This window comes from Phoxinus phoxinus (genome assembly GCF_949152265.1).
Source record: "Phoxinus phoxinus genome assembly, chromosome: 22".
NCBI classification, from domain to species: Eukaryota; Metazoa; Chordata; class Actinopteri; order Cypriniformes; family Leuciscidae; genus Phoxinus; species Phoxinus phoxinus.
In genome coordinates, this window is record NC_136897.1 from 1,130,015 (window position 1) to 1,148,738 (window position 18,724).

Consider the following 18,724-nt stretch of genomic DNA (forward strand, 5'->3'; position numbering starts at 1 on the left):
CATACTCTAATTGTATTGATACAATAACATACATTAATATACAAGGAAAGCTTTATATATTTTCTTTAAATATTTCCTCCTAATATATCTTGGGGACTTAGGGATTAAGTATTTATATAACATAGATATTTAAAAAGTGAGACTAATTCGGAGTCAAAATAAGGATATAGAATACCATTTGTTTATGAATTAAGAATTTGCCATATGAAAACAAGAAATTAACAATGTGCTCTAGGGGTTTATTTTTTATCGTCATTATAATAAAAAAATATGTCTTTTAACCTGAAAGAATGTGTAACATTGCTGGAATCAAATATGTAAGAACCAACGTCAGACCAAAATTGTTGTATCTGCATAATAATTCAACAGAACTGCATCATCATCATCATCATCATCATCATCATCATCATCATCATCATCATCATCACGTGAATGAATCCTGGTGTTGTCATTGCTGTCATCACGCACGTCATCGCTCTATAGAAGATTTTTGCTTATTTTTTTTTATTATTATTTTTTATAATAATAGTCCAACAGTCCTTCAGCGCTCTCTAGTGGCTGTTCATGAAAATGTAGCATTTCTGCCACACTTTCCTTCACTTTACCTCATTACCTCACTTTTGTAGTATATAAACAACATTGGGCATTTTATGGAACTCCGAAATGCTGTTTGTTTATTGATTAATTAAGTTCACACCAAGGACTATAACTATACATATTTAGTTCTAAATGTAAAAGAATAGCAGATTCCACACCACAATATGATGATAACGATACAGAGGAACAACACTGTTGGAATGGAATCAGCTTTAAATGTACACTATGTAATTTTTTTTGTGCAAGATTTAAATAATCAATAAAAGTAATGTCAAATACATCATCAACTCTTCTTCCAAAACATGTATTTGTCTTGATTTACCCAGCCTATTATAGGCCTACGTGTTTATTTACACCTTATATAATTTTAAGTATGATATACTTAAAAGCTTTGTTAATAAAATACATTCTTTTGTGTTCAACAGAATAAATAAACTTCTGGAGTGTGAGTGTAAATGATGGCAAAAATCTTCATTTTTGGGTGAACTGACCCATTAATAAATGTGGTTAATTTCCCTGCACCAGACCGCGCGGTGGCGCTCGCGAACTATCCACTGAACACCCGACACTCCTCAGAGCTCGACGGTGAAAACACCAGTCAAAAGTATCTGCAGCTAACATCTTTAAATGATTCAGAAGACAAAAATCAATTAGTTATCAATATCACTATTAATCATATTCGTTATTAACACCACGCCTGTGAGTTCTAGCGGGGAGCCGTGCGGTGTTGTAGCTCTGAACGCGATGTAAACACGCTGATCGGTGAGTGTGTGTGTGTGTGTGTGTGTGTATTCTCCGCTATGACTCTTCCAGCGCTTCAGAAGAACAGTGTTTTCTTCAGGAAGATCCTCAGTCAGTTCCCTCAGGACTTCAGTCTGGCCTTCGCTTATGGATCCGCAGTTTTCAGTCAGAATGGAAGCTGTCAAGGTCAGATGGGGGTAAGACACGCACCGCATCACGTGACCCTAATGTTATGATCTGAAGAAAGTCTGTCACTTGGAATTAAATTGATTAATTTCTGCCTAACATATAGTACAGTAACCCTGGTGATCATCATCAGTCAATGCTATAAGAGTACAAACTAGAAAAACTACACTACCAGTCAAAAGTTTTGGATCTGTAAGATTTTTTAATGTTTTTAAAAGAGTCTAAAGAGATTAAATAAAAACAGTAATAGTGTTCAATATTGTGACAATTTAAAATCACTGTTTTCTGTTTTAATATATTTTTAAAAGAATGGTATTAATCTGAAATAGAAAGCTTTTGTAACATTAAACACTACTGTTCAAAAGATGAATTAAATTGGTCAAAAGTGACAGTAAAGATATTTATAATGTTACAAACGATTCTATTTCAAATAAATGCTTTTCTTTTGAACTTTCTATTCATCAAAGAATCCTAGAATAAAAATGTAAATAACTGTTTTCAACATTAATGATCATAATTAATGTTTTTTCAGCATCAAATCATCATATTAGAATGATTTCTGAAGGATCATGTGACTATGATCCTTCAGAAATCATTCTAATATGTTGATTTCATGCTAAAAAAAACAAACAAACAGTTTTCGTTATTATCTGGAAAAAAAAATCAGGATTCTCTGATGAATAGAAAGTTATAAAGAACAGCATTTATTTGTAAAATAATCTTTTGTAACAATTTAACTGTCTTTACTGTTACTTTTGATCAATTTAATTTATTTAATTCATCCTTAAATTAATAAAAGTATTGATTTCTTTTATTTATTTCCCCCCAAAAATAAAATAAAAATTCTTACTGACCCCAAACTTTTGAACGGAAGTGTTTAATATTACAAAAGTAATTTTGGATAGCAGAAGAGACTCTTTCAAAAACATAAAAAATCTTACCGATCCAAACCCTATGCCTGGTCGTGTGTGTTAATTCTGAAGAAGTGTGTGTGTTTTGTGTGTTTCAGAGGAACATGCTGGACTTTGTGTTTGCCGTGGACGATCCGGTCACATGGCACACCATGAACCTGATGGAGAACCGGAAGCATTACTCGTTCCTCAGATTCCTGGGGCCGAAACACATCAGCAGCATCCAGAGCGAGTGTGGAGCCGGCGTTTACTACAACACACTGATTCCTGCGGACGACCGGGTATCAAACTTACACACGTCCCCCTGCAGTCAATCACTCTATCCCTTACATATTTACACTATTACATATTCAAACGCTTTTTGCCTTAACATATCTTGAATGTAACTCGACACCCTCGCCTCATTTAGTATGCGCGGTTCTATGAATATGCAAATGAGCCCCGCCTCCACTCACTCACTCACTCAGAGATCCACTGGTGGACGATCACACGTTGATCTGATTGGTCAAGGTAGTGTGTGACGTCAGAAACACCAGCGATTTCAAAGCGTGTTTTTGAGACTGTCTTTGGTTCACTGCAGTTTTAAGCAGAAAATACTCAGCAATGCTGTCGACTTATGAACTTACACATGTGTGTGTTAAAGCAGATTAATAACACCACATACACACATAAACTACATTAAAAGCTGGATTTACACCACAGGGGGACTTTCAGAAATTAATTATTTTGTTTATTAAGATGCGTTAAATTGATCAAAAGTGAGAGTTAAGACGTTTATAATGTAGTAAATGCTGTTCTTTTGAACTTTCTATTCTTTGAAGAATCCTGAAAAATAACACTGATAATAATCATAAATGTGTCTTGAGCATCAGATCATCAGATTATTCTGATTTCTGAAGGATCATGTGACACTGACGACTGGAGTAATGATGCTGGAAATTCAGCTTTGATCACAGGAATAAATTACACTTTACTATATATTCACATAGAAAACTGATGATTTACATTATAATAATATTTCTCTGTATTTTTGATCAGATAAATGCTGCCATGGAGAGGAAAAGTTAGTTTGCCGTGTGTTGTGTTTGCAGTTGATCAAGTACGGCGTCATCAGCACTGAAGCTCTGATGGATGATTTGCTCCACTGGAAGACGCTGTACGTCGCAGGACGATTACACAAACCTGTGAGTGTTTTCAGCAGTTCAGCGAGTGTGTGTTTCCCGAAACCAGCGTTCCAACGATCATTGGCAAACAGCATCGCAGAGTTGTGTGTGTGAGCGACAGATCTCCTGTGGTTAGAAGCAGAGATTCTAGTTTTCATGATATGTGGACTCAATAAATCCGGATCGTGAGCAAAATAAGCAAGCTAACATTCAGTGCAATCGTATCTTTTATTTAGAATACATACAAATGTCCTTTACGTCTTTTAGTTTGTTACAGGATTTAAACTGTAGTTTCTGAAGAGTGCGCATGTGTGAACGAGCTCTAGAACGAGTCTATGAGTGAATCTGGAAATAAAGCAAAATAACTGAGAAAAATGAGAAACTGAGAAAATCTTGGCTGTCCTCCAGTGTGAGTGAGTTAGTGGTGTTCCTCCAGTGTGAGTGAGTTAGTGGTGTTCCTCCAGTGTGAGTGAGTTAGTGGTGTTCCTCCAGTGTGAGTGAGTTAGTGGTGTTTCCTCCAGTGTGAGTGAGTTAGTGGTGTTTCCTCCAGTGTGAGTGAGTTAGTGGTGTTCCTCCAGTGTGAGTGAGTTAGTGGTGTTCCTCCAGTGTGAGTGAGTTAGTGGTGTTCCTCCAGTGTGAGTGAGTTAGTGGTGTTCCTCCAGTGTGAGTGAGTTAGTGGTGTTTCCTCCAGTGTGAGTGAGTTAGTGGTGTTCCTCCAGTGTGAGTGAGTTAGTGGTGTTTCCTCCAGTGTGAGTGAGTTAGTGGTGTTCCTCCAGTGTGAGTGAGTTAGTGGTGTTTCCTCCAGTGTGAGTGAGTTAGTGGTGTTTCCTCCAGTGTGTGTAAGTTAGTGGTGTTTCCTCCAGTGTGAGTGAGTTAGTGGTGTTCCTCCAGTGTGAGTGAGTTAGTGGTGTTTCCTCCAGTGTGTGTAAGTTAGTGGTGTTCCTCCAGTGTGAGTGAGTTAGTGGTGTTCCTCCAGTGTGAGTGAGTTAGTGGTGTTCCTCCAGTGTGTGTAAGTTAGTGGTGTTCCTCCAGTGTGTGTAAGTTAGTGGTGTTCCTCCAGTGTGAGTGAGTTAGTGGTGTTCCTCCAGTGTGAGTGAGTTAGTGGTGTTCCTCCAGTGTGTGTAAGTTAGTGGTGTTCCTCCAGTGTGAGTGAGTTAGTGGTGTTCCTCCAGTGTGTGTAAGTTAGTGGTGTTCCTCCAGTGTGTGTAAGTTAGTGGTGTTCCTCCAGTGTGTGTAAGTTAGTGGTGTTTCCTCCAGTGTGTGTAAGTTAGTGGTGTTCCTCCAGTGTGAGTGAGTTAGTGGTGTTCCTCCAGTGTGAGTGAGTTAGTGGTGTTTCCTCCAGTGTGAGTGAGTTAGTGGTGTTCCTCCAGTGTGAGTGAGTTAGTGGTGTTTCCTCCACTGTGAGTGAGTTAGTGGTGTTCCTCCAGTGTGAGTGAGTTAGTGGTGTTCCTCCAGTGTGAGTGAGTTAGTGGTGTTTCCTCCAGTGTGAGTGAGTTAGTGGTGTTCCTCCAGTGTGTGTAAGTTAGTGGTGTTCCTCCAGTGTGAGTGAGTTAGTGGTGTTCCTCCAGTGTGAGTGAGTTAGTGGTGTTCCTCCAGTGTGAGTGAGTTAGTGGTGTTCCTCCAGTGTGAGTGAGTTAGTGTGTTCCTCCAGTGTGTGTAAGTTAGTGGTGTTCCTCCAGTGTGAGTGAGTTAGTGGTGTTCCTCCAGTGTGAGTAAGTTAGTGGTGTTCCTCCAGTGTGTGTAAGTTAGTGGTGTTCCTCCAGTGTGTGTAAGTTAGTGGTGTTCCTCCAGTGTGTGTAAGTTAGTGGTGTTCCTCCAGTGTGTGTAAGTTAGTGGTGTTCCTCCAGTGTGAGTGAGTTAGTGGTGTTCCTCCAGTGTGAGTGAGTTAGTGGTGTTCCTCCAGTGTGGGTGAGTTAGTGGTGTTCCTCCAGTGTGAGTGAGTTAGTGGTGTTCCTCCAGTGTGAGTGAGTTAGTGGTGTTCCTCCAGTGTGAGTAAGTTAGTGGTGTTCCTCCAGTGTGAGTGAGTTAGTGGTGTTCCTCCAGTGTGAGTAAGTTAGTGGTGTTCCTCCAGTGTGAGTGAGTTAGTGGTGTTCCTCCAGTGTGGGTGAGTTAGTGGTGTTCCTCCAGTGTGAGTGAGTTAGTGGTGTTCCTCCAGTGTGAGTGAGTTAGTGGTGTTCCTCCAGTGTGTGTAAGTTAGTGGTGTTCCTCCAGTGTGAGTGAGTTAGTGGTGTTCCTCCAGTGTGAGTGAGTTAGTGGTGTTCCTCCAGTGTGGGTGAGTTAGTGGTGTTCCTCCAGTGTGAGTGAGTTAGTGGTGTTCCTCCAGTGTGAGTGAGTTAGTGGTGTTTCCTCCAGTGTGAGTGAGTTAGTGGTGTTTCCTCCAGTGTGAGTGAGTTAGTGATGTTCCTCCAGTGTGAGTGAGTTAGTGGTGTTTCCTCCAGTGTGAGTGAGTTAGTGGTGTTTCCTCCAGTGTGAGTGAGTTAGTGGTGTTTCCTCCAGTGTGTGTAAGTTAGTGGTGTTTCCTCCAGTGTGAGTGAGTTAGTGGTGTTTCCTCCAGTGTGAGTGAGTTAGTGGTGTTTCCTCCAGTGTGAGTGAGTTAGTGGTGTTTCCTCCAGTGTGAGTGAGTTAGTGGTGTTCCTCCAGTGTGTGTAAGTTAGTGGTGTTCCTCCAGTGTGTGTAAGTTAGTGGTGTTCCTCCAGTGTGTGTAAGTTAGTGGTGTTCCTCCAGTGTGAGTGAGTTAGTGGTGTTCCTCCAGTGTGAGTGAGTTAGTGGTGTTCCTCCAGTGTGAGTGAGTTAGTGGTGTTTCCTCCAGTGTGAGTGAGTTAGTGGTGTTTCCTCCAGTGTGAGTGAGTTAGTGGTGTTCCTCCAGTGTGTGTAAGTTAGTGGTGTTTCCTCCAGTGTGAGTGAGTTAGTGGTGTTCCTCCAGTGTGAGTGAGTTAGTGGTGTTCCTCCAGTGTGTGTAAGTTAGTGGTGTTTCCTCCAGTGTGAGGGAGTTAGTGGTGTTCCTCCAGTGTGAGTGAGTTAGTGGTGTTCCTCCAGTGTGAGTGAGTTAGTGGTGTTCCTCCAGTGTGAGTGAGTTAGTGGTGTTCCTCCAGTGTGAGTGAGTTAGTGGTGTTTCCTCCAGTGTGAGTGAGTTAGTGGTGTTTCCTCCAGTGTGAGTGAGTTAGTGGTGTTCCTCCAGTGTGAGTGAGTTAGTGGTGTTCCTCCAGTGTGTGTAAGTTAGTGGTGTTTCCTCCAGTGTGAGTGAGTTAGTGGTGTTCCTCCAGTGTGAGTGAGTTAGTGGTGTTCCTCCAGTGTGAGTGAGTTAGTGGTGTTCCTCCAGTGTGAGTGAGTTAGTGGTGTTCCTCCAGTGTGAGTGAGTTAGTGTGTTTCCTCCAGTGTGAGTGAGTTAGTGGTGTTCCTCCAGTGTGTGTAAGTTAGTGGTGTTTCCTCCAGTGTGAGTGAGTTAGTGGTGTTCCTCCAGTGTGAGTGAGTTAGTGGTGTTCCTCCAGTGTGAGTGAGTTAGTGGTGTTCCTCCAGTGTGAGTGAGTTAGTGGTGTTCCTCCAGTGTGAGTGAGTTAGTGTGTTTCCTCCAGTGTGAGTGAGTTAGTGGTGTTCCTCCAGTGTGAGTGAGTTAGTGGTGTTCCTCCAGTGTGAGTGAGTTAGTGGTGTTCCTCCAGTGTGGGTGAGTTAGTGGTGTTCCTCCAGTGTGGGTGAGTTAGTGGTGTTCCTCCAGTGTGGGTGAGTTAGTGGTGTTCCTCCAGTGTGAGTGAGTTAGTGTGTTTCCTCCAGTGTGAGTGAGTTAGTGGTGTTCCTCCAGTGTGAGTGAGTTAGTGGTGTTCCTCCAGTGTGAGTAAGTTAGTGGTGTTCCTCCAGTGTGAGTGAGTTAGTGGTGTTCCTCCAGTGTGTGTGAGTTAGTGGTGTTCCTCCAGTGTGAGTGAGTTAGTGGTGTTCCTCCAGTGTGAGTAAGTTAGTGGTGTTCCTCCAGTGTGAGTGAGTTAGTGGTGTTCCTCCAGTGTGAGTGAGTTAGTGGTGTTCCTCCAGTGTGAGTGAGTTAGTGGTGTTCCTCCAGTGTGAGTGAGTTAGTGGTGTTTCCTCCAGTGTGAGTGAGTTAGTGGTGTTCCTCCAGTGTGGGTGAGTTAGTGGTGTTCCTCCAGTGTGAGTGAGTTAGTGGTGTTCCTCCAGTGTGAGTGAGTTAGTGGTGTTCCTCCAGTGTGAGTGAGTTAGTGGTGTTCCTCCAGTGTGGGTGAGTTAGTGGTGTTTCCTCCAGTGTGAGTGAGTTAGTGGTGTTTCCTCCAGTGTGAGTGAGTTAGTGGTGTTTCCTCCAGTGTGAGTGAGTTAGTGGTGTTTCCTCCAGTGTGAGTGAGTTAGTGGTGTTTCCTCCAGTGTGAGTGAGTTAGTGGTGTTTCCTCCAGTGTGAGTGAGTTAGTGGTGTTCCTCCAGTGTGAGTGAGTTAGTGGTGTTTCCTCCAGTGTGGGTGAGTTAGTGGTGTTTCCTCCAGTGTGAGTGAGTTAGTGGTGTTTCCTCCAGTGTGGGTGAGTTAGTGGTGTTTCCTCCAGTGTGGGTGAGTTAGTGGTGTTCCTCCAGTGTGAGTGAGTTAGTGGTGTTTCCTCCAGTGTGGGTGAGTTAGTGGTGTTTCCTCCAGTGTGAGTGAGTTAGTGGTGTTTCCTCCAGTGTGAGTGAGTTAGTGGTGTTTCCTCCAGTGTGGGTGAGTTAGTGGTGTTCCTCCAGTGTGAGTGAGTTAGTGGTGTTCCTCCAGTGTGAGTGAGTTAGTGGTGTTTCCTCCAGTGTGAGTGAGTTAGTGGTGTTTCCTCCAGTGTGAGTGAGTTAGTGGTGTTCCTCCAGTGTGGGTGAGTTAGTGGTGTTTCCTCCAGTGTGAGTGAGTTAGTGGTGTTTCCTCCAGTGTGGGTGAGTTAGTGGTGTTTCCTCCAGTGTGAGTGAGTTAGTGGTGTTTCCTCCAGTGTGAGTGAGTTAGTGGTGTTTCCTCCAGTGTGAGTGAGTTAGTGGTGTTTCCTCCAGTGTGGGTGAGTTAGTGGTGTTTCCTCCAGTGTGAGTGAGTTAGTGGTGTTTCCTCCAGTGTGAGTGAGTTAGTGGTGTTTCCTCCAGTGTGAGTGAGTTAGTGGTGTTCCTCCAGTGTGAGTGAGTTAGTGGTGTTTCCTCCAGTGTGGGTGAGTTAGTGGTGTTTCCTCCAGTGTGAGTGAGTTAGTGGTGTTTCCTCCAGTGTGAGTGAGTTAGTGGTGTTTCCTCCAGTGTGAGTGAGTTAGTGGTGTTCCTCCAGTGTGTGTGAGTTAGTGGTGTTCCTCCAGTGTGAGTGAGTTAGTGGTGTTTCCTCCAGTGTGAGTGAGTTAGTGGTGTTCCTCCAGTGTGTGTGAGTTAGTGGTGTTCCTCCAGTGTGAGTGAGTTAGTGGTGTTTCCTCCAGTGTGAGTGAGTTAGTGGTGTTCCTCCAGTGTGAGTGAGTTAGTGGTGTTTCCTCCAGTGTGAGTGAGTTAGTGGTGTTCCTCCAGTGTGAGTGAGTTAGTGGTGTTCCTCCAGTGTGTGTAAGTTAGTGGTGTTCCTCCAGTGTGAGTGAGTTAGTGGTGTTCCTCCAGTGTGAGTGAGTTAGTGGTGTTCCTCCAGTGTGAGTGAGTTAGTGGTGTTTCCTCCAGTGTGAGTGAGTTAGTGGTGTTCCTCCAGTGTGAGTGAGTTAGTGGTGTTCCTCCAGTGTGTGTAAGTTAGTGGTGTTCCTCCAGTGTGAGTGAGTTAGTGGTGTTCCTCCAGTGTGAGTGAGTTAGTGGTGTTCCTCCAGTGTGTGTAAGTTAGTGGTGTTCCTCCAGTGTGTGTAAGTTAGTGGTGTTTCCTCCAGTGTGTGTAAGTTAGTGGTGTTCCTCCAGTGTGTGTAAGTTAGTGGTGTTCCTCCAGTGTGTGTAAGTTAGTGGTGTTCCTCCAGTGTGTGTAAGTTAGTGGTGTTCCTCCAGTGTGAGTGAGTTAGTGGTGTACCTCCAGTGTGAGTGAGTTAGTGGTGTTCCTCCAGTGTGAGTGAGTTAGTTGTGTTCCTCCAGTGTGAGTGAGTTAGTGGTGTTCCTCCAGTGTGAGTGAGTTAGTGGTGTTTCCTCCAGTGTGAGTGAGTTAGTGGTGTTCCTCCAGTGTGAGTGAGTTAGTGGTGTTCCTCCAGTGTGAGTGAGTTAGTGGTGTTCCTCCAGTGTGAGTGAGTTAGTGGTGTTCCTCCAGTGTGTGTAAGTTAGTGGTGTTCCTCCAGTGTGAGTGAGTTAGTGGTGTTCCTCCAGTGTGAGTGAGTTAGTGGTGTTCCTCCAGTGTGAGTGAGTTAGTGGTGTTTCCTCCAGTGTGAGTGAGTTAGTGGTGTTTCCTCCAGTGTGTGTAAGTTAGTGGTGTTCCTCCAGTGTGAGTGAGTTAGTGGTGTTTCCTCCAGTGTGTGTAAGTTAGTGTTGTTCCTCCAGTGTGAGTGAGTTAGTGGTGTTCCTCCAGTGTGAGTGAGTTAGTGGTGTTCCTCCAGTGTGAGTGAGTTAGTGGTGTTCCTCCAGTGTGAGTGAGTTAGTGGTGTTCCTCCAGTGTGAGTGAGTTAGTGGTGTTCCTCCAGTGTGAGTGAGTTAGTGGTGTTCCTCCAGTGTGAGTGAGTTAGTGGTGTTCCTCCAGTGTGAGTGAGTTAGTGGTGTTCCTCCAGTGTGAGTGAGTTAGTGGTGTTCCTCCAGTGTGAGTGAGTTAGTGGTGTTCCTCCAGTGTGAGTGAGTTAGTGGTGTTCCTCCAGTGTGAGTGAGTTAGTGGTGTTCCTCCAGTGTGAGTGAGTTAGTGGTGTTCCTCCAGTGTGAGTGAGTTAGTGGTGTTCCTCCAGTGTGAGTGAGTTAGTGGTGTTTCCTCCAGTGTGAGGGAGTTAGTGTGTTTCCTCCAGTGTGAGTGAGTTAGTGGTGTTTCCTCCAGTGTGTGTAAGTTAGTGGTGTTCCTCCAGTGTGAGTGAGTTAGTGGTGTTCCTCCAGTGTGAGTGAGTTAGTGGTGTTCCTCCAGTGTGTGTGAGTTAGTGGTGTTTCCTCCAGTGTGTGTAAGTTAGTGGTGTTCCTCCAGTGTGAGTGAGTTAGTGGTGTTCCTCCAGTGTGAGTGAGTTAGTGGTGTTCCTCCAGTGTGAGTGAGTTAGTGGTGTTCCTCCAGTGTGTGTGAGTTAGTGGTGTTCCTCCAGTGTGAGTGAGTTAGTGGTGTTCCTCCAGTGTGAGTGAGTTAGTGGTGTTTCCTCCAGTGTGAGTGAGTTAGTGGTGTTCCTCCAGTGTGAGTGAGTTAGTGGTGTTTCCTCCAGTGTGAGTGAGTTAGTGGTGTTCCTCCAGTGTGAGTGAGTTAGTGGTGTTCCTCCAGTGTGAGTGAGTTAGTGGTGTTTCCTCCAGTGTGAGTGAGTTAGTGGTGTTTCCTCCAGTGTGAGTGAGTTAGTGGTGTTTCCTCCAGTGTGAAGGAGTTAGTGGTGTTTCCTCCAGTGTGAGTGAGTTAGTGGTGTTTCCCCCAGTGTGTGTAAGTTAGTGGTGTTCCTCCACTGTGAGTGAGTTAGTGGTGTTCCTCCAGTGTGAGTGAGTTAGTGGTGTTCCTCCAGTGTGAGTGAGTTAGTGGTGTTTCCTCCAGTGTGAGTGAGTTAGTGGTGTTCCTCCAGTGTGAGTGAGTTAGTGGTGTTTCCTCCACTGTGAGTGAGTTAGTGGTGTTCCTCCAGTGTGAGTGAGTTAGTGGTGTTCCTCCAGTGTGAGTGAGTTAGTGGTGTTTCCTCCAGTGTGAGTGAGTTAGTGGTGTTCCTCCAGTGTGAGTGAGTTAGTGGTGTTCCTCCAGTGTGAGTGAGTTAGTGGTGTTCCTCCAGTGTGAGTGAGTTAGTGGTGTTCCTCCAGTGTGAGTGAGTTAGTGGTGTTCCTCCAGTGTGAGTGAGTTAGTGGTGTTTCCTCCAGTGTGAGTGAGTTAGTGGTGTTTCCTCCAGTGTGAGGGAGTTAGTGGTGTTTCCTCCAGTGTGAGTGAGTTAGTGGTGTTTCCTCCAGTGTGAGGGAGTTAGTGGTGTTCCTCCAGTGTGAGTGAGTTAGTGGTGTTCCTCCAGTGTGAGTGAGTTAGTGGTGTTTCCTCCAGTGTGAGTGAGTTAGTGGTGTTTCCTCCAGTGTGAGTGAGTTAGTGGTGTTTCCTCCAGTGTGAGGGAGTTAGTGGTGTTTCCTCCAGTGTGAGTGAGTTAGTGGTGTTCCTCCAGTGTGAGTGAGTTAGTGGTGTTCCTCCAGTGTGAGTGAGTTAGTGGTGTTCCTCCAGTGTGAGTGAGTTAGTGGTGTTCCTCCAGTGTGTGTAAGTTAGTGGTGTTCCTCCAGTGTGAGTGAGTTAGTGGTGTTTCCTCCAGTGTGAGTGAGTTAGTGGTGTTCCTCCAGTGTGAGTGAGTTAGTGGTGTTTCCTCCAGTGTGAGGGAGTTAGTGGTGTTTCCTCCAGTGTGAGTGAGTTAGTGGTGTTCCTCCAGTGTGTGTAAGTTAGTGGTGTTTCCTCCAGTGTGAGGGAGTTAGTGGTGTTTCCTCCAGTGTGAGGGAGTTAGTGGTGTTTCCTCCAGTGTGAGGGAGTTAGTGGTGTTTCCTCCAGTGTGAGTGAGTTAGTGGTGTTTCCTCCAGTGTGTGTAAGTTAGTGGTGTTCCTCCACTGTGAGTGAGTTAGTGGTTTTCCTCCAGTGTGTGTAAGTTAGTGGTGTTCCTCCAGTGTGAGTGAGTTAGTGGTGTTTCCTCCAGTGTGAGTGAGTTAGTGGTGTTCCTCCAGTGTGAGTGAGTTAGTGGTGTTTCCTCCAGTGTGAGTGAGTTAGTGGTGTTCCTCCAGTGTGAGTGAGTTAGTGGTGTTCCTCCAGTGTGTGTAAGTTAGTGGTGTTCCTCCAGTGTGAGTGAGTTAGTGGTGTTTCCTCCAGTGTGAGTGAGTTAGTGGTGTTTCCTCCAGTGTGAGTGAGTTAGTGGTGTTCCTCCAGTGTGAGTGAGTTAGTGGTGTTCCTCCAGTGTGAGTGAGTTAGTGGTGTTCCTCCAGTGTGAGTGAGTTAGTGGTGTTCCTCCAGTGTGAGTGAGTTAGTGGTGTTCCTCCAGTGTGTGTAAGTTAGTGGTGTTCCTCCAGTGTGAGTGAGTTAGTGGTGTTTCCTCCAGTGTGAGTGAGTTAGTGGTGTTTCCTCCAGTGTGAGGGAGTTAGTGGTGTTTCCTCCAGTGTGAGGGAGTTAGTGGTGTTTCCTCCAGTGTGAGGGAGTTAGTGGTGTTTCCTCCAGTGTGAGTGAGTTAGTGGTGTTTCCTCCAGTGTGTGTAAGTTAGTGGTGTTCCTCCACTGTGAGTGAGTTAGTGGTTTTCCTCCAGTGTGTGTAAGTTAGTGGTGTTCCTCCAGTGTGAGTGAGTTAGTGGTGTTTCCTCCAGTGTGAGTGAGTTAGTGGTGTTCCTCCAGTGTGAGTGAGTTAGTGGTGTTTCCTCCAGTGTGAGTGAGTTAGTGGTGTTCCTCCAGTGTGAGTGAGTTAGTGGTGTTCCTCCAGTGTGAGTAAGTTAGTGGTGTTCCTCCAGTGTGAGTAAGTTACTGGTGTTTCCTCCACAGGTTCGAGTTCTGCTGCAGAACGAGAGTGGGAAACTGCGATCCGCTCTCGTTGGGAACTTGAAGAGTGCCGTGATCGCTTCTTTCCTCATGTTGCCCGAGAGTTTCTCAGAAGAAGATCTTTTCCTCCAGATCGCAGGACTGTCCTACTCTGGTGAGTCTTTCTCACATGCATTTTACATTTGACAGTAAACTTATAATACAAAAAAATATTTTGCGATTCTTAATGTAATCAAATGTGTAAGTATGTTGACGTCTATACTAGGGCCGGGACTCGATTAAAAAAAATAATCTAATTAATTAATCGAAATTAATCGCATTTTAATCGCATATAAATATTTGACCTGAGAACAGTGAGAAGTAATTTTTTTCACATGGATTTTTAGTATACTATTGAATAATGACTGAATACATAAGCTTAAGCTACAAAATATTGTTTATTTTTGTTCAACCAAGTCCAGCAGACCAGTGCTATTTTTGCCATTAAGTGTAGCAATAGCCGATCCGAATTCCTTGTTGCACAGTTTGCACACAACCATGCTCTTATCGACGCTTCCATCCGTTCGTTTTTTATAACAAAATGTCCCATCCACGGGGCCGACCAAAGCGGTCTCGTCAGCTTCTTTGTTCATGTTCACTGTGGTTTGTTGTTGTCTGAAGTAGTGTTAATTTCGTCAGACGAGACGAGACGAAATATGTTCGTCAACGACTTTTTTTTCCATGACTAAGACGAGACGATGACGAGACTGCACTACTGTTCAAAAACGCTGACTACGACTAAATTAACATGCATTATTGTTGACGAAAAAAGACGAGACGAAAATGTTTTGCATAAAATAAAAAATAAGAAAAAATCTCTCTTCATTTTCGTCTACAATCGTCTCTGCTTTTTCATCAGCTGTTACGCCTTTAAAATATTCCGAATGAGTTCGTGCTGTTGCAAAAAAAATAGCCTCCTGGAAGTTCCGGGAGTCTCCCGCATATTTATAGCGGCTCACTGATCTCCGGAATCTAGAGCGAGCGCGCCCGCGAGACAGAGACTGTGCTCCAAACCACGTAGCGCGTGCACGGCAGAGAGGGAGAGAGAGCAAGAGACTCATGAAGTATCATCATGAAAAAAACTCAGCACCGGGGAGCACCCCAACCTGAAACGTTCCCGCGCCTTTGTAACTTCAGTCGTCTGTTGGGCCCCAGCTTTTGAATTGTGTTGGTTAAAATAAAATACTCTTCAGAACAGGTTCCTCATTTGTAAATGTGTCTCCTCAGAAATTGAAAACCAGACATGTTTAACAGTTGCATTCAACAAAAATCATGTTATGACATTTAACCAATATTTGAGATATGTGAAACACTTTTATACTGAAATGTTAATCAGAAATAATCTCAGTAATAATGTGTTATTAAAAAAAAAAGACTATTTTTTGACTAAAACTTGACTAAAATGATGAGACTTTTAGTCGACTAAAACTAGACTACCAAAAAAAGATATGTGAATGACTAAATATGACTAAGACTAACAAGGACATTTGGCACAAGACTAAGACTAAATTAAAAATAGGTGACAAAATTAACACTAGTCTGAAGTTATCGTTTAGTTAGAACTGTCTATGGAAGTTATGAACGCTAGTTAGTGCTCCAGTGTAATCGGTCCGCCTAAACTCATCCAGTGAGAAACGTTGCGCGGTGCAAAAATAAGTGAGATTAAAATGCGTTAAAAAATTTTACGCATTATTTTTTGTGTAATTAATTAATCTTAATTAACGCGTCCCAGCCCTAGTCTATACGCATGTATTTGATTGCTTGTCTTCTGTGTGACTGTAGGGGATTTCCGGATGGTGATCGGCGAGGATAAAGCCAAGGTCTCCAACATCGTGAAAGACAACATGCATGATTTCCGCAGGTTATACAGCAGGATTCTTCAGGAGTGTCCTCAGGTGGTGTACAAGCCTCAGCAGGGCCGGCTCGAGGTGAGAGGCACTCCTCTGCGTACAGGGCGATCCCGGGGAGTATTCCTCTGATATCAGGCAGATTCACTCGCTCAGGTCAGGTCAGGTCAGGTCAGGTCAGGTCAAAACAGGAGATTACAGTAACAGAGAGTGTTTAGGCTTTACAGCAGCTCTAGAATACAGTTATTGTCCAGCTAAAGTTAGATTATTTGCAAAGATCATTAGTTATTAACTTAACATGTTCTAACAGAAAACTTTTAATGTGTTCTGGACGTTCATTCGCACGACAACAGGGCTTGGAGCTCGAGAACGCAAACTAGAAATAGGTTTCAAGGTGCATATATGGAATAATAAAAAATAAAAAAGGTGATCATCTCCGCCCAAAACATCAAAAACGTGAATCTGTGAAAACGCAGACGGCGTGCACATGCGTATCATGTGTTTAATATATATGTGCGCAGGCGTGTGGTCTTTCTCTTTTGACCTCAACAATCTACCTGTCCTGCCTAGAAAATTAATCGCTTTTTATAGTGAGCTACTGGAGAGCTTGGAGATTGTTTGAAAGTAGGGCTTAGGTATTGTTTTAATTTTAAGGATTCCGATAAGGTAAACAAAAAAAACGTAGATATCATTCACATCTAGTCTTATTGCAGAACATTTAATTGTAGCCGAACAAAAATCAACAGGCTAAAACACTGTGTAAAAATAGGCTAACACAGAAGAACAACTAGCCTAACTAATATAAACTTCAAGCATTATTAAAGACAAGTAAACACTCAGGAATTAAAAAGAACAAATAAAAAATAAGCAATGGCAACAAAAGATACGAATGAAATAAACAGTGTTTTAAGATTTTCAGATTCTCAGGTACAGAAACTGAAATCAAATGTAAAATAACTGCACTTTATAAATAAAATATACATTAGAAATGGTTATATTCAGTGAAGCACGAGTGACTCTTTGTCTCTTTGTCTTCTGTTGTTTGATTGGAGTTATAATCGAGACGGCAGCTGTATATTAGTGCTGTCACTTTAAGAGTTGTCCAGTATAGTACACACACCTGCAGCTCTGACACAGTCTCTCATGCTCCAATGGTTTAAACTCATATTGAAATGCTCATTAAGGAATCGATAAGAGGAATAGAAATATTAATTTTATGACAAGTATCCGATTCCTGACCTCGTTCAAAAACACTGATTCATCCAGTAATGAAACAAGTGAAGTGTTTATTATGAGTGAGTCATTGAATCATTCAACCAAACTGATCTCCCGGTTTGTTATTTCTCACGGGAAACTCCCGTAATTTGCATTACCCAAACTCCTTTATAAATAATCGGACCAATATGTTTGTCTAATGTTGACCAGTTGCCAGATCTTGTATGAAACGCATCCTATTCTCCCAATGCACACACACCATATACAATGCACAACCCGTCTGTCTCCTCAACCTGGCCACCTACCAGTTGATCTCTGCGCAAGCTTCGTGGAAAGTTATTGATGCTCAAGGAATGATGACAAATTATTATTAAGTGTTTGTACCTAAATGTTTAAAAACTGCCGTGCAGTGTTTCTGTGATGTTTTGCTGTAATGAAATTAAAAATTAAAAATATAACGAAATATGAATAAATTATTATTAATATGAATAAGTTATGTTTTCATTTATATTGCAATGTAAATAATACACTTACAGTACACTTCACAGTAACATAGTACTGACACTAAAACTAGTCATTTTCATTGTGGGGGAACTATTCACAATATATATCGTTACATTTGTGTATTGCGACATATTGTGACACCCCTAATCAACAATCTATATAGCACCAATCCCGCTTGTCAAACACGAATAACACAGATCACGACTGAGATGAGCAACCGTGTGATCTATGATCCGTTATTAACCCTCATGATCTGTGTGTGTCAGGTGGACAAGAGCCCCGAGGGCCAGTTCACGCAGCTCATGGCTCTCCCGCGCTCGCTCCAGCAGAAGATCACGGTTCTGGTGGACCGGCCCGGGAAGAACCGGGACGTGGAGGAGATCCTCCTGCAAGTGGCCCAGGACCCGGACTGCGGATCCGTCGTGCAGCAAGGTGTGTGTGCGTGTGTGTGTGTGTGTGTGTGTGTGTGTGTGTGTGTGTGTGTGTGTGTGTGTGTGTGTGTGTGTGTGTGTGTGTGTACACTACCAGTCAAGCGGTTTTGATCGGCAAGATTTTAAATGTTTTTGAAAGAGTGTCTTCTACTCACCAAGGCTGCATTTATTTGATAAAAAAAACTGTAATTTTGTGTAATATTATTCCAGTGTAGATCATCTGTTCTCTATGTGAATATACAGTAAAGTGTAATTTATTCCTGTGATATTCAGCATCATTACTCCAGTCTTCAGTGTCACATGATCCTCCAGAAATCAGTGTAATATGATGATCTGATTCTTTAAGAAATATTTATGATTACCATTTATGAAAACAGTTGTGCACATTTTTATTTCAGGATTCTTTGATGAGTAGAAAGTTTAAAAGAACAGCATTAATCTGAAATATAAAGCTTTTGTAACATTAAACACTACCGTTCATAATTTTGGGGTCAGTAAGAATTTTTATTTATTTTTTTGGGGGGAAATTCCTAAAAAAAAACCTGTGTTCAACACTGATAATAATCATAAATGTTATTGATCATCAGATCATCATATTACACTGATTTCTGGAGGATCATGTGACACTGAAGACTGGAGTAATGATGCTTTGATCACAGGAATAAATTACATTTCAAAACATATTAAAATAGAAAACAGTTATTTTAAATTGTCATAATATTTGACAATATTATTATTATTCTTTTTTTGTATTTTTAATCAAATAAATGCAGCCTTGGTGAGCAGAAGACTTCTTTTAAAAACATAACTGTACAGATCAGAGACTTGAATGGCAGTACTTCGAGCGAAACTGAGGAACAAACTGGCATAATTTCAGGCCAAAGCTTCCCAGGTTCACTCCGACAGGTAAACACCTCCCATTGGTCAGTGGTGATGATGCAATATGTGGGTGTGTTTCTTCTGTTCGGTCGTGGAGGTTCAGACGCGAGTAGAAACATCAGAAGCTGAAGAGACTCAGACACTGTTGTTCATGTTTGGCTGCGTTTACACTTGGGCCCTGTATCCGGATGTTGTCCACACACACACACACACACACACATTTAAAAGACGGGTGTAAACGCGCTTCTGATGGGAATGTTATCCGATCCGTGTGTCCAGTTTCGGAGGGAGTCGAGGACGCATTGTGATCGGATCTCAGCGTAATGTAAACACAGTCAGCCGTCGTGTGTGTGTGTGTGTGTGTGTGTGTGTGTGTCTGCATTCACAGGTGGACGTCATATAAATCCCCCAGTCTCCCACGTGCTGTCAGAAAATAATGGCCAGACGCAGTTTAGACAATACTTTTTTTTTTAACCTTACAATAAACGTCAATATTTAAAGCAGTTTATTTAGACTTACACGATACTGTGTGTGTCATTTTACATTGTAATTGTGCAACATTATCTGAAGAGGCGATCGCCTGTACAACCACAGCTGTGATCATGAGATCTTCATGAAGAGCGTGCGCTGCTTTGCCAGAGGAATCATGGGATTTTTTTATGTTTTAAATGTTGAATGTTTTTTATTGTTTCAGCATGTTTATTAAT

The 18,724-nt window shown here is 42.9% G+C and overlaps 1 protein-coding gene across 1 annotated transcript in view; it reads left to right on the forward strand.

Moving 5' to 3' along the window:
• Positions 1-1,120: 1,120 nt before the first annotated feature.
• tamm41 (TAM41 mitochondrial translocator assembly and maintenance homolog) overlaps positions 1,121-18,724 on the forward strand; it is a 21,641-nt gene continuing 4,037 nt past the window's right edge. The window contains exons 1-6 of the mRNA XM_079597521.1: positions 1,121-1,535; positions 2,534-2,716; positions 3,527-3,619; positions 13,106-13,256; positions 14,924-15,069; positions 16,974-17,139. Of these exons, the coding sequence (XP_079453647.1) occupies positions 1,398-1,535; positions 2,534-2,716; positions 3,527-3,619; positions 13,106-13,256; positions 14,924-15,069; positions 16,974-17,139 (877 nt within the window). The 5' untranslated portion in view covers positions 1,121-1,397. The remainder of the gene's footprint in view (positions 1,536-2,533; positions 2,717-3,526; positions 3,620-13,105; positions 13,257-14,923; positions 15,070-16,973; positions 17,140-18,724) is intronic.